The sequence below is a fragment of the Typopeltis vanoorti genome, chromosome 20, assembly GCF_054136105.1.
Source record: "Typopeltis vanoorti isolate ZY-2024b chromosome 20, IOZ_Tvanoo_1.0, whole genome shotgun sequence".
Lineage (NCBI taxonomy): Eukaryota > Metazoa > Arthropoda > Arachnida > Uropygi > Thelyphonidae > Typopeltis > Typopeltis vanoorti.
In genome coordinates, this window is record NC_143568.1 from 49,566,976 (window position 1) to 49,582,943 (window position 15,968).

General features: G+C 34.5%; 1 protein-coding gene across 1 annotated transcript in view; it reads right to left on the bottom strand.

Moving 5' to 3' along the window:
- The window catches only part of lgs (BCL9 domain-containing protein legless), a 684,040-nt gene that overhangs the window by 159,453 nt on the left and 508,619 nt on the right, over positions 1–15,968 (bottom strand). Inside the window, exon 10 of the mRNA XM_090410672.1 lies at positions 4,019–4,284. Coding sequence (XP_090266798.1) covers positions 4,019–4,284 — 266 coding nt within the window. The remainder of the gene's footprint in view (positions 1–4,018; positions 4,285–15,968) is intronic.

Sequence of the window (15,968 nt, forward strand, 5' to 3'; positions counted from 1 at the left end):
TATTTGCTAGGAAATTTCAGTATGCTTTCTTCTTTTCCAGGGCTGCTTATTTAACTTCTTGCATCCATCATCCATCTATCTATTCACTGGACATCACCATATACTGTATGGTCACTCAGATGCTTAGTGATGTGTCACATCAGTCCTTGACAGGTGGTCCTGTTGTATGCTTTTCTGAAGGCTTCTACTTCTGAAGATAAGTCACTTCATACACACCATCCATCCATCTCATTCAGTCTACCTCTTCCTCTTTTTCCAGGAACTTTACCTTCTGTTACTGTTTTAGAAGTCCTCCTTCCATCCTTTCAATGTGTCCAAAGTATTTCAACATTCTTCTGTCAATATCTTTAAGGTTCCTTAAATTTCTACTGATCTTTTCTAGCACTCATCTATTTGTCTGCTTTCAGTATATGATATCCTCAGCCTTCTGTAACGCAACATCTCAAAAGCAGCCATCCTTTTCCTATTAGACTTCTTTAGGTTTCAAGTCTCACATAAATAAGTCACTAAAAGATGCATCCTTCTGGATTTTAGACAAGTCAGTGACTGTTGTTTTAGCCATTGCTAATCTTCTTCTAACGTCTTCTGAACAGCAATTCTTCACATTAATAATAGATCTCAGGTACTTGAACGTGCTGATTCTTTCTCCATTAGGGCTCACTTGTTTCTCAGAAGCTTCCCTGTCTGTTTTTCCTTTGAGAACTATAATCTTTGTCTTGCTAGGAATGAGTTGAAGTCCTCACTATTAATCTTGGTAACTTCATCAAGAATTTGTCCTAGTTCTTCCTTAGGAGAGTAATCTACTGTTTCATCAGAATATCTGAAATTAGTGATCAATCTACCACCTATCCTAATTCCTGTCTTAAGCTTATTCAATGCTAAGCGTATGATGTCCTCAGCATAGATAATAAACAGGTGAGGAGAAAGTAGGCATCCTTGCCTAGCTCCCTTTCCAACCTGAAGCCAATCAGTTCATCCAACACCTGTTCTTACCGTGCCTTTTTGCTCCCTGTACAAGTTGAGGAAAACCTATTGTTTTCATTACTTTCTAGAGTTTCACATGCTGAACACAGTCAAAAGCTTAAGAGTAGTTCATGAAACACATGACCATAGGGAGTCTAAAAATTCTTTATACTTTTCTATGATCTGTCTAAGGCAAAGGATCTGATCTCTTGTACCCTTACCTTTCTCCTGCAACCTGATTGTCCCTTGGGAATCTCTGCCTTAACTTTAGCTTCAATCCTATTTAGAATGATCTTTAATAAAATTTTACTTGCATGAGAGATTAAAATAATAGTTCTTTAGTTAGAACTATTATTCATGACGTCTTCCAGTCTATAGGCCACGATCCTGTCTCCTATATCCATGTAATTAATTGGTGAAACACTCTTCCTCCATCCCTGTAGCATTAATTAATTCTGCTGGAATTTCATCTGCACCCAGGGCCTTATTGTTGTTAAGCTGTTTAACTGCTTTTTCAACCTTATGCTTAAGAGGAGGAGGCTCCAAATTGAAATTTTCCTGGTGAGAGGGCTCCTGAAAATTTTCCTTATCCTCTCTGCTGTAAAGTTCTTCATAATATTCTTTCCACCTGTTTTTTATTTCCAGTTCTGTAAAAATAACTTAATACGATAACCACAGTAATTCACTTTAATGACATAAAGGTAATATTTCATATGTAACCATCAAAAAAATAGTTTTTAAGAATTATTTAATAATATTTTATTAATATTAATTTTCTAGCATGTGGCAACAATTTTAATTATTAATCCACCAACTGTTCTATACTTTGTATTCCATTCCTTTTAACTGTTTGTTCTACACTGATGATGTACTATTAATTTCAGTACGAAATATTTGTACCTTTATTTCATTAAAGTCAATTACTGTGGTTATCGTGTTAAGTTATTTTTACGGTTATGCCACAGGTACCTTCAAAGATTCCAATTCTTCTGTTAGTACTGCTCCATTCCTGTCTTTGATGACATTCAATTTGGGCTTAAACTTGTGCAACTCTATCTCTTCACATTTATTAGTATAAAAATCTTCTTTGTCCTGCCTGATAGCTCTTCTGACTTCTCTATGTAATCTCTTATATTCTTCAGTCCCTGTGTGTCTTTTTTTCTCCAAATGCTTCTTTCGATTAGATCCCATGTTGAATCTGATATCCATGGGTCTCTTGGTCTTCTAATTGGACCGAGCTACTTCTTCTTTGTATTCATTATGTATCCATATTATAACCTTGACTCCTTCCCAAAGCATTTCAGATGAGTTATCCTCACTAGGAATTACTCTGACATCCAGTCTAGTGGGACATGCCTGACTTGAAAGGTTTCAGAGTCTTAGTCTTACTTTGGTTCTTATTAAAGGAAAATAGAAAAAGTGGTACTTGTTGGAGATCTGTTAGCATAGGCAAATTCCAAGTCTTCACCACAGGTGATATGTTCACCCAGACCAAACATGCTGTTTCGATCTTACTTCCAGAAACACCCACAATGGACCAATACTTGGATATCTAACATTGATAGGTCAAGATACCAGATTGATTACATTCTGGCTCTTTAACTATGGAAGACAAGCATCTCTGATGTGGAAGCAGGATCTAAACAGCATGTTTGGTCTGGGTGAACGTACTACCTGTGGTGAGACTTGGAATTTGCCTATGCTAATAGATCTCCAACAAGTACCACTTTTTTTTATTTTCTTTATATTAACTGCTTGCTCCAATGACTCAAAAAATTTCTCCACTTCTTCCTCAGGGACCATATGCACAAATATTTCACTGTCCTTTTCCCCATTTTGAAGTCTGCCCACATAACTCTACCTGAAACTGCCTTCCAATCAAGAAGTTGTTGAATGCTGTTGCTACTGATTCCCTTCTTTGATCATTACTGGCTGAATGTAACAACCTATACCTATTTAGTACGATCTCATCTGTTTTTGTCTTCTTTGTTTCAATGATGCCAATTATGTCCATGTGGTACTTTTCCCAATTTCTTCTGTAAGCTTGATTTCCTTTCCATTAATAATCCTTACAGTGATGGTTGCTCTCTTCAGCTCTTCTGATGTTTTTCTGTTATTCTTCTAGATGGTGAGCTTGAGTCTGTTCCAGCAGCTGACTTTTCATTGTTCATCCTGGTTCTCTGACGTAAACAGCGAAGGTCTTGTTTAACCAGGCAGGGCCTCAGCCAGCATGATATCTCATCATGTTGTGCTATCATATATTTGTGATTTAAGCCAATACAGAGTACAATTTGGTTAGCTAAGTCCCAAATTGCCAGTCAATCGTCATTCATTCAGTACTAATGGGGAGGCACCATGTGAAGGTGAGGATTGGATATTAGGTCAGAAGCCCCGGTCAGTTCTCTGCATTCTTTAAAGGCGATATGGAAGTCTCCTCTGAGTTATATAGCTTTGACCCATTTCCAACACATGCAGTTAAATATTCTTTTATTGTAATTTTATGTGCTAAAAAACAGAATTCTCAGCAGTTTTTTCATATATATATGTAAGCAGACAAATACAGCAAAATTTATCTAGTCTATCAAAATATTAATTGCAAATTAAAACTGGAGGCTATCCCACCTCTAATTTTTTATGGAAGTATAGTAAAACTGGAGCTAAAAACAGTATTAAAAGAGAGGCAAAATGCCGTATTAGTAATACAATGCAGAGGTAAAAAAATAGTGAAAATCTGGCAAATAATACTCCATCCAATTAAACAAATGATTTAAATTTTTTTCTTTCTTATTCTTTCTTCAAATGTGCCCAGATTCATTGTATCTAAATGATATGTGAAATCATTTCCAATAAATGTGTGAAAGAAAATGAAACTAATGCTTTGACAGTGAAGGGATTCAATGTCACAACCAATAGTCATAATTTTATATTTTTATTCATTTTTTTTAGTCTGGAAACCCCACTCTAGAGACCAAACATGGAACTTCTTTTACTGTTATAACTTCTGAAATCATTAACTATAATAAATAATTCGGGAATTGAAAAATATTATACTTACTTCCAGAAATCTTTTAGTTCCTGGCTGGGCACAGTGAAAGGCAATAATAGAAGGGTACTGACCAGAAAGAACAGATTCGGCTGCCTTGTTTGCTAAAATTGTTGAGAACACAAATATCTGACTTTGCTGCTGCATGTATTGAGTTTCCATTGAAAAAGATGATTTGCTGAGCATATTACTTGGCAGTGGCTGGACGGAGGCAGTGGTGGCAGGGGTGATGGTGGAACCCACCATGTTAGACATAGCTGATACCGGAGGAAGTTCCCCTATACAAATAAAAAATTAATAAACATATATATCAACAAAGAAAAGAAAAGAGCCTAAAAGACAAACATTTCTTGTTTACTTCATAGGATAGTGGTTGACATTTGTTATTAGTAAATATTTCATAGAGGAAAGAAATTAAAAGAAAAAAAATCCTGAATCTTGAAATAGTCTGTAAAATTATAGAGATGGAATTGCAAAGGCAGGATGGTGAGCACAATGGAATAGCTGAGGCATTTTGAGAAGGAAAAAAAAAAGGCAAAATTCCTTCTTGGTTACAGTCCTATAAATGAAATGTTACTTTTATTAAAACTACACATTGTTACTTTAGAAATCAGTTAATTCATACAAGCATCCCCCCCCCCTTCAAATTTATAACTTAATCTGAGGATGTATGCAATAAGACAAAATAAAGCAGCTGATTAAACAATTTTTTCTTGATGTTCACTGCTCATGGTTTATATGATGTCATAATTTTACCATTCTTCCCAAAAGTCCATACATGACTTTTGTTTAGATACTCATATCTCGTACCCCTGATTTTACTTTAGGAAAAAAGAAATTAAAAAGTTTCGCATGTACCTTGCACACGAAAAAAGTTTAAAACTTTAAGAAATAAATACTATATGTTGTTATGGCAATTTAAGATATTTTAGAATTAGGTTGAAGAGAATCATCATTTAGTAAATAGTAAAAGTAAAAACTGAAATAGTAAAAACTTTCGGATGGGAAGACTATGTGACCATTCTGAATGCATATATATCAGTCAACAAACCATTCAAGGACTAGGTATGAAAATCTACATGGAATGGATGGCAGCTACGATCTGACTCCAGCAGGGAAGATTAAGAGACCATCATTAGAACTGTTATACAACTGGATTTTGAGAGCTTGGGAATGATTTTGCCAGAAGTAATTGCTAAGAGTTTTTTAAAGACAGGAGTGAAGATGACTATTTGGGTAGATGACCTGGACAAATGCACACGAGGAAATCGCACTAGAGACAGAAATAATGATAGCAAAGGAGATTCTTCATAAGTCATACCCATTTTCAGTTTGTTTAAATCATGGTGATCTTATGATTCCAAAATAATAAAAGAACAAGCAATGATAAAACTGTTTGTTTTAATTTAATCACAGAAGCATTGTCACTAAAGATTTAAACACATCACATGATATATTTAAATTTGATTCAGTCAAAATTAAAATTTAAATGCATTAATTTTTATAAACAATGTGAGCAGTTATAATGAATACTAAGGAGTTGTCAATTTAGTTTTCTCTGAAAAACTTTAGTTTCCGAAAATCCCCGCATATATCTTGCACCCCGATTTTTTAACTTGAATTCTTGAGAAAAAAGTGCGAGTTATATTCAAGTAAATACAGTACTGAATCACCTGCTAGGATTTTTTAATATGATTTCTTCTTTTCTAGGACTGCCTCTAAATTCACAGGCATTATGTTTTGATTATTATTATTCTTTTTATTATTCATGCGAATGAATATTCATTTTTATTTTAACTCTTTACCATATGACTGAATCAAACAAAATATTTTCTACAGATTTTGTTAGTAGGTCTCTATGGTTTACAAACTATTTAATTTTCTCTCATACTTGTATATTTGAGTTTAAAACTGCCCACCAAAACCTACTCTATTTTGATTCTTTTTATAATTTTCTTACATATTTTTCTTCTCAATATGATACTCATTTTCATTCTGCTCAAAATTAAATGATTATTTAATATTTAAAAATAATTTGTATGCTTTTACACCATGAACCAATGCAATGATATCATTATCAACAATAACATAAGAAATGAACAAAGTGGGTAAATATCAAAATGGGTAACTGTACAATGAGAATTATCTGTGCATCATCCCACAAAAGGCTCTACTATGATGAAGTGGAAAATATTTCAAGTCACTGGCAAAAAGGGAAAAGCCCAATCCTTGTTGAAAATCTAACAGCAGAATAGGAAATGAATAACAGAAATAAAAATGATTTGAGAAAACAGAACAGCTAACAACAATAAGCACCTCCTAGATTTCTGTTCAAGACATGGGCTCATTACTAAAACCAAGTTTCTACATAAAGATGAGCATACATTCACAGGGAGCGAAAATACAGGAAATCTCATTTATTATGTTATTCTTGATAGCAAAATAAAAACATAGGGCCTTTCATATATCACAGTACAACAAATGAAAATGGATATCTTCTAGCTGAACTATCCAACACTCATAACCTTGTCAATCTGCAGAGCAAATTTCACATAAACCTGGAACTGAACCTGGGCACGTCCAAATCGAACAAGATCACAAACTGATCATATTTTAATCAATGGAAAGTGGGCGAGATCAGCTCAAAATTCCAATGCTTACAACAATGTAGAACTAAACTAAACAGAATAATAAGTGCACACATAAAACTTAGTCTCAGTGCTTTTAAACTTAAACCAAGAACAGCAAACAAGGATCACTGGAATGACCTAGCTCTCACTACCATATAAACTCAGCATAACAAAGTACTACAAAACAAGCTAACAAAATGCTCAGTGTCTGAAGAATCATTCTAAAGCTTTGTTCATATTGTAGAATCCATCAATGAAATAGCAGAAAAAAAAAAATTATTATTACGTGACACCTCCAGGCAGTCTAAGGACTCATCGTGGAAGGGCACACTACTCTACTTTGCAAAATACAACTCATCCTCTCCACTATTACTTCACTCTCCAACTACGACACTACTACCATCAACACCATCTATTGCCCATCGTCACCAATAACAGTAATTTTTTTTTTGTCTGTAAATTGTGTGTGTTCTGAAGGCCAATTTATCTGTACGTGGGATGAAAAACCCGAGTTTCTGGGAGAAAACTCTGCTACCACTGCATGAGATCGGCTAACTCACCTTCAACTGAAAAGCCCATATAAGGATTCTCCTCGTCACGACGAGAATCAAACCCAGGTCTTTTCCAATCGAAGGGAGCAATGTTCTGCTATTCTTCCAATTGCGCCATGGCAGCTTATTAAGGCGCCAAGACCTCATCTTCTCAAAGGAAATGGGTAACACACACACACCACTGAAGAATCGGTAAAGAAACACAATGACATTAAGCAGCGTTACCAAGTGATACATAAATGATATATATATATATATAAATGAACAAGCATATATGGCCTTTCAAAATGACAAGGAAAACCACATCCAAGCAATTTGTCAAAATAGAGAACTTTACAAAAATACCTATAAAACTAGAGAAATATACAAGGTAGCTAATTCCTTATGCAGCAAAGAGAGGAAGCCCAAAAGACTGAGAATAAAAGCTAAAAAAGGCAAGATACCCGAAGATAAAAGTGAAGAACTTTTATTATGGAAAAACCACTTTGAAAAATTATTGAATAATTCATCATTTAGTTTCACTACTTGCCAGAAATAATCCAAAAAGAACTTCCCATTGCATGTAATAATTTTACAATTAAAGAATCTGAAACGGCACTAAAAAACCAAAAGAATGAGAAAGCACCTGGATTAGATGGTATAACAGCAGAAGCCATTAAACATGGAGGAAAAGAGTTTTGGAAACAACTGTGAAATATCTGTAATACAGCTCTAGCTATATACAGCATTCCATCACAATGGAGAGAAGGCCTAATAATACCAACACCCAAGAAAAGCAATCTGAACAACTCATACAGAGGAATTACACTACTTCTACCACACTGAAAATCTATAACAGGATGCTTCTAAACCAAATTGAATCATATTTACCACCTGTTCTACTCAAACGAATTTCTTGAAAAATAGAATCAAAGTTGATCACATCTACTGTTTTAGAAGGTTGCTAGAAGGATCAAGAGATAAAATCCTTTCCTTGTTCTTAAACTTCATAGAATTCTCAAAAGTTTTCAATTCAATCTATAGACAAAGGATGTTCAAAATTCTCAGTTATTATGGCATATCCTTCAAAATAATCAGGGCAATAGCAGAACCATGCCAAAACTATCATTCAAGGGTAATGATTAATGGAGAGATGATAGAGCCTTCCTATTTCCAATGGAGTTCTTCAGGGAGATTCTTTGGCACCATATGAAGAGCATTTTATAGTGTGTGGATTACAGAGTTTGGTGGATAGGAGAAAAAGAAGAGACATTCAAGTTAGTTAAGATATTCTATCAGATTAATATAGAAGGAATTATAAAAAGAATGGATGGTAAGATGGGAAGAATAAGAAGCCATCCCTGAAAACTGTACATAAAGATATGGTGAAGAAGGATGTTAGTGAGTGGAATGAATTGACTGAGTGCATTGTAAATGCAGGTGGTGTAAATAACTCCAACTCATTATGATAGACATGTTGCTGGTTGGGTGGGTCTCCCACGATGAGTCTGTTGACTCCATGGAGGTTACCATATAATAACAATATCTTTTCAATATCTTACCCAGTATTCAGACTTACAGGAAATGAGTACAGAAAAACTCTAAGATTTGGCAGGACACATCCACCTAAGCAGTCTCTATTGCAGATGATGTCATATTGACTGACTAACACTGAGACTGTCCAAAACCACATAGATAATTTATGTAAAAATGCAGCACTGATTGTGTTGGCAGTAAACAGCAGTAAAACTAAAGTCCTAAAGAACAGAATAGAAGGAAATATTAGGCTAAATGACCACATTCTTGAAGAAGAAAATCATTTTCAGTACCTCGATTCTTACATCCATAGTCTAACTGACATAGTGAAAAGAAAGCACAAAGTTCTTCATCTCCATAAAAGCTTAACTAAATAATATCTGGAAATCCAATCTCATCACCACAAATACCAATATTCATCTATAGAAAACCCCTAGTCAAACTATATTTACATACGGTGCTAAGACATGGAACATCACTACTCAATGAGCAGTTAATGTAACGTAATCAATAGCTTTGGAACAACATGCCTTTGAATCATACTATGATATGCTTAGCAAGATTACATTCCTAATACTGCCATTCTTGTAGAAAGTCAGCAAAGACCTCTATCAGAACCAATTAAAAAAAAACAAAAAAAAGTCGACTGTGATGGTTGGGACACCAACTTAGACGTCTACCTTCACCTATGTTGTGATCTTGCTCTCTACAGGCAAAGTAACAGACACAGAGGAAGACCTAAGAAATAGTTTTAACAATACATAAGCAAACTTGTAGACGAGGCTCATGAACTATCTGATATTTACCACCTGGTACAAAACAAAGCGACCAAGCTCACTTTCATCTAACAGACTAAATCCACGAGTTTATGCTATATGTATATTTCTGTATATACGAGACACATCCAGAAAGTAAGGTTCATTCAGAATTTACTGCCAAATAGATATGGGAGAGGGAGGCATGCGTAGTAATATAGAATGACTCATGAGCTAGCCTATTGTTTTTTGCCAACAAAAACCGTATCACACCATGAACCACTCAACTGGCAGGATTTTTTTTATTTAATCTGTTGACCATTTTACTTTCATCACGTTACTGTTTGTTGTCCTCTATGAAGAATTTATAGAGGACAACAAACAATAATGTGATGAAAGTAAAATGGTCAACAGATTAAATAAAAAAAATCCTGCCAGTTGAGTGGTTCATGGTGTGATACGGTTTTTGTTGGCAAAAAACAATAGTGCCATAGAAATTCACCAATGACTGTGTAAGGTTTATAGGCCTAACATAATGAGTTAAAGTGTGTGTCGTTTGCTTAAAGAAGAGCGCAACAGTGTTCACGATGAAGGACACAGCAGCTGGCTAAGTGTGGTGAGAGACGATTTGGTGGAAAGAGTGAACATAAAAATTTGTGAGAATCATCCTTTCACAATTACGGTATCCTAACACCCTCACTTTTAATATGATATTGCCATTAATGCCATATGTTTACTGCCCTAATATTTCTCAGAACTCATATCTGTCTTCTTTAATCAAGTGTTTTATTTCAAACCCAGCTCTCAGATCCATAAGTTAAAAATATAGTCTTGTATAAGACTATTTTAGCATCTTAACTAATTTCTCTCTTATTCTCATATATAAATTTATTCAGCTGACTTCTTACCATACCAGCTCTTCTAATTCCATTGTCTATTTCAATATATTTAATTTGCCATCATTGCAAAAAATTGTGCCCAAATAGCTGAAATATTTTATTTGTTCTATAGGCTCTCCATTTAGAATACTGTTGATGTTTTCAATGTTTCTTCCTATTGACTATCTTTTTATTACTGATTTTCACAGCAAATTTATTACAGTAGTTATTCAATTTAGTCATGGAATCCTGCCGACTTGTAACAGGATTTACTTAAGAGTATGACATCATCTGCTTAAAGTAAAAAGCTGAGATTAACATCTTCAATTTTGACATCTGGTTTAATACCACTTTCCTTCATAATATGATCTGTATAAATGATGAATAAAAGTGGAGATAATGTGCACCCTTGTCTTACACCTGAACTTTCATCAAACCATCTTCCTCTTCCACCACCAATTCTAACTGCGTGTTAGAATTGAGGGTGGAAGAGGAAGATGCTCCATTTACACCAAATAGCTGTAGATTTTGAACAGTCTTTATCTTGGCACTTTGTCCTATGCCTTTTTCAGATCTACAAAACTTAACTACAGATGCTAGTTATATTGCCATGATTTTTCAACTATTTGTCTTAAACTGAAATCTAATCATGATCACTTCTATTTGGCCTGAACCCAGCTTGTTCTTCACTTCTACAATTTTTCTTAACTTAGAATATTTTTTATATTCTATCCAAAGTTGTCCATTAACCACACATTCCTCTTTTACAGTGGGTCTACTTTTAAAGGCAATTTTAAATTATAAACACATAATTTTTACTATGATTTTAGGTTTCTTATGTTCTTTTTAAAATAGTTTTGTTTTTAATTCATCTTTCCTGTTTTACATTAGGTCTAGTTTTAACAGTACTTAAATTACACACATCTTTTACTATAATTTTAGGTTTCTTGTGTCCTTTTTTTTTAAACTTATATTTTATTCAGTTTTGTGATAGTTTGATATTCTCTGTAACGCTTATCATTATTGCACAGGCACCTCCATGGAATCCTAAGACTCATCGTGGGAGACCCAACCTATTCACACAATATTCATCATACCTTTCCTTGAAACCATTAACAGATAAAGTGCTTACAACTGACTCAGGTCATCCCATTCCATTCATTTGCCCCTCTCAAAGTGAAAAATCTCCTCACGCCCTTGTTAACCACACTCTTACCCAACTATCATGGATGACCTATTATTTTCCTTTTCCAGACACATTTGTCACACATCTTCCCTCAGGCTGCCTTTCATACCTACACACACACAGGCCAATCTTCTTGCTTGATCTCCTCACGTCTGAGGACTCGTGATCCTAGCCACAATGTCTCTCCACTTCTTTTTGTCTTTTGTTGCAGCAGTGACCAACTCCAAAGTAAGTCCAGTGATCTTTTTAATCTGGTGCATCCTCTTTTTCTTTGTCCTTCCACTTTGCCCTGGGTGACAAGTTTTTCCATGTTGCCAATTTTTGTGCTTTGAAATGTGATCAAAATATTTGAGAACTCTTGCATTTACAATGTTGCATAGCCACCTCTTGATTTTTAGTTGACTTATTCTTTCATTAGACCTTTTGTCCATCCAAGAGATTCAACAAATTTTCTCCAACACCACATCTCAAAGGTGTTTATCTTGTCCACATCTTTCTTGCTGAGTGTCCAAGGTACACACACCAATACATACAGAAAAATGCATACCACCATCCAACACAAAAACTAGGAGGTCACCAGCACCCTCACATACAGGGTCCTAACAATTTGCTCCAACGAGCACGTGCTGAACAAAGAATATTAAATTATCAGACAAAAGTTTGTAAAAAAAATGGCTACAACCATAAAACAGTTATTTAAATAATTCTTCTCCTAATTTATGGTATGGCTATGGCATACCATAATTTAGGAGAATATGAAAAAAAAGGTAGAGCACTACATAAATACAACATTAAGGTAATCTTCAAACTCCCTACAAATTTAAGAAGCATACTCAGCTCATCCAAAGATCTCCTTCCTTACCTTGCCCATCAATGCACCTGCAATCTACCATACATTGGGGAAAGAGGGTGCACCATCCCAATAAGAAAAAGACAAATGAATGCCACATTAAATTCCTTCACTATGGAAAAACAGGCCTGTTCAGAATCAACTGGAAAGACACCAAGTCGCTACACCACACCAAAACCTGGTTTGAAAGAAAGTTCTAGGAAGCTTATGAGATACTGAAACATCATTGAATATTTTTATTTATTTAGAGATTTTTTTTTAATCATATGTATATTATTATACTGATATGTATAAAAATTTATTTTATTTTCTTAATTTATATTTTTGTATGTATTTTATTTATTTAATAATAATAATTTATTTCTTTATTTGTTTTACCAAAAGTCAGGCGGGTAAACGATTAACAAAGCATTTTGATTTATCTTACTTTTGAGTAGTGTCAAGTAGCTTGTGTCCCATGCATATGGGACACAAGCTACATTTTCCTGATGATGACTTCGATACAGAAGTCAAAACGTCAAGTGTTATTTTCTGAATTATAAGTAATTACTCCCACATGTGTGCTTTTGTCTCCATAAATTCTTCACGAATTAATTACAGCTCTGATCTCCTCTCCAAATATATCCAAAACATTTCTGTATGTTTTGGATCCATTTTCTACTCTGTTCTTAAGGTTCTCTAAAAACTAGTTTATTTTTTAATTTTGTAATAGGCAGTCCTCTCTAAGGACTTTAAAAAAAAACTACATTACATTTTATGCCTACTACAATGTTCTATAGTGGTTTCCACTTACCATGACATCTATGATACCATGTACCCTCACCTTTTTTTTTTTTTTCCCTTTTCTGAATACAGTAAAAAAATCTTGGTCAAATCTACAAAGCAAGCAAAAAAGTTTTAAACAAGTGAAATTTGTTTAAAACTCTTTATTAAAGCAGTGAAATGACAACGTCACGTCACAAAATACATGTAAAATAGTATGTGCACTTAAAATTCTGACAAACTTTTGCAGTATTACATAGATTTGTTTTTGTTTCCAATAAGAAGAGCAAATATTCAGTTCTTCATCTCATCATATACAAGATAGCATATACACAACACATATTATACAAGAAACTATTATACGGTCATCCATCATGCAAGGCACCCTCAGTCAAGAGTTTGCACTCAATAGCGTACATATTATTATTATTATTATTATTACTAATCACCATCATCCCTGACACCTCCAAGGAGTCCGAAGACTCATCGCAGGAGGACACCTACAACTATCTCAACCACTACACCGAACCTCTACTACAAATCATCCCCACTAACGCCATCCACCGCCCACCTCCACAACCAGTATTTTTTGTCTGTAAATTGTGTGTGTTCTGAAGGGCTGATTTGTCTGTATGTGGGATGAAAAATCCGAGTTTCTAGGAGAAAAAACCCTGCTACCTCCGTATGAGATTGGCTAACTCACCTTCAATTGAAATTGGCCAGATAAAGATTCCCCCCATCGTGACGAGAATCGAACTTAGGGTTTTTTCATATCATATAGAGTGCATGTTCTGAGAAATCTGAACACCTTCTGTTATTAAGAGCAAGCTATGACTGATTCAGAGTCATGATGCAAAACACACACACACACACACACACACACACACACACACACACACACACACACACACACACACACACACACAAAGGAAATGCAAGTGATGCAAATAAATGAAGTTTAAACAAAAGTACATCAAAATAACTTTATGGATATGAATACAAAACTTCATATCATTGAACAAGCTGAAAAATTAGTTAACATTTTTCAGTTAGCATTTTCTTTTTATTTAAAATTTTGTTATAATTTAAAATTTTTTAAAATTACTAAAATGCAATGGATAATAAAGTTTATATGTGCTTTTTAAAGTTTCCAAAAAATACGTTTCCTCTGAAAGTTACCATAATTATCCCAACGACATTTTGCATGATGTTATGCAGAAAGTAAGGAACATGCACTTATGTCAAATCCGACATTCCTTGTCAAATGCTATCCAACCTGGAATCCCTACTTTTTTGATCTGCAAATCACCTTACAGGTTTCATTTGGTGCCTTTACTACACTTCTAATTCAGACAACCATGATATTCTTTTCAAAACTTATATCTATGAATTGATTTCATGCAGGTCAATACTCATAATACTCAAATTGTGAAATTATCTTCCTTGAAGACTAATTTTCATATCACAAGCTACCTTCTCTAACTTGAAGCTGGACAGATAACTGAAAGCAAATTATTCAGTTTTAGTTCAAACTGAATTTCTGGTTTCCTACAAACCAGAATACCAGACAGTCTTCATTGATTTTTCAATATTCTACAGGTTTTCCTAACTTGGCTATCCCTCCAAATACACAGTAGGCATCTGCAAAGTTAATCCTCAACCCTATACCCTACGACACAATGATACCAATACGGTGCCTCCAGGATTTCTATGCCACAGTTGTGTTTATTTATACATACTCTTTATTAAAGCACAACAATCTATGAATTATTATATTTGCAATATACAGCAACAGTTTAGATTTTTTTTATGCAACCCTTACCTGAAAAAGGTTATAAACCTATAGTATATTAGTGCAATAAGGATGACTAAGTTTTTTTTTTTTTAACATAACCTGGAAACCCTGCTTAAGAGACCAAACATGGAACTTTTTCAAGACATTTCAAGCCTTCAAATCAGCAGGGTAGATATCTCACACTGAGTGATGAAATTTATCCTGACCTAAAGACATATTCACGAATAATCATCATTATTATTATGGGCAACTCCAGGGAGTCAGACTCATCGAGGAAGGATCTAAATACCATGTCAAGAACTATCCAACATTTGTCATGTTGGTGCCTCCAGGATTTCTATGCCACAGTTGTGTTTATTTATACATACTCTTTATTAAAGCACAACAATCTATGAATTATTATATTTGCAATATACAGCAACAGTTTAGATTTTTTTTATGCAACCCTTACCTGAAAAAGGTTATAAACCTATAGTATATTAGTGCAATAAGGATGACTAAGTTTTTTTTTTTTTAACATAACCTGGAAACCCTGCTTAAGAGACCAAACATGGAACTTTTTCAAGACATTTCAAGCCTTCAAATCAGCAGGGTAGATATCTCACACTGAGTGATGAAATTTATCCTGACCTAAAGACATATTCACGAATAATCATCATTATTATTATGGGCAACTCCAGGGAGTCAGACTCATCGAGGAAGGATCTAAATACCATGTCAAGAACTATCCAACATTTGTCATACTTTGCTTTGAACTCATTCACTGTCATGACACCCACAACAGACTCTGACAACCTATTCCACTCATTCACTAGTCTCCAAGCAAAAAACCTGGTTCAAACACCCTTGCTAACTACACTCTTACTCAGTTTCCATGGATGGGCCCTAGTTCTCACACCACCACACCTGTTGTGAATAATTTCCTCTGAATTAATCTTGTAAAAAATCCTCAGTAATTTATATATCTCAATCATATCACCACTTTTCCGCCTATCAACCAGTTTCTGTAACCAATAAATCTTCAACCTGTTCTTGGAAGG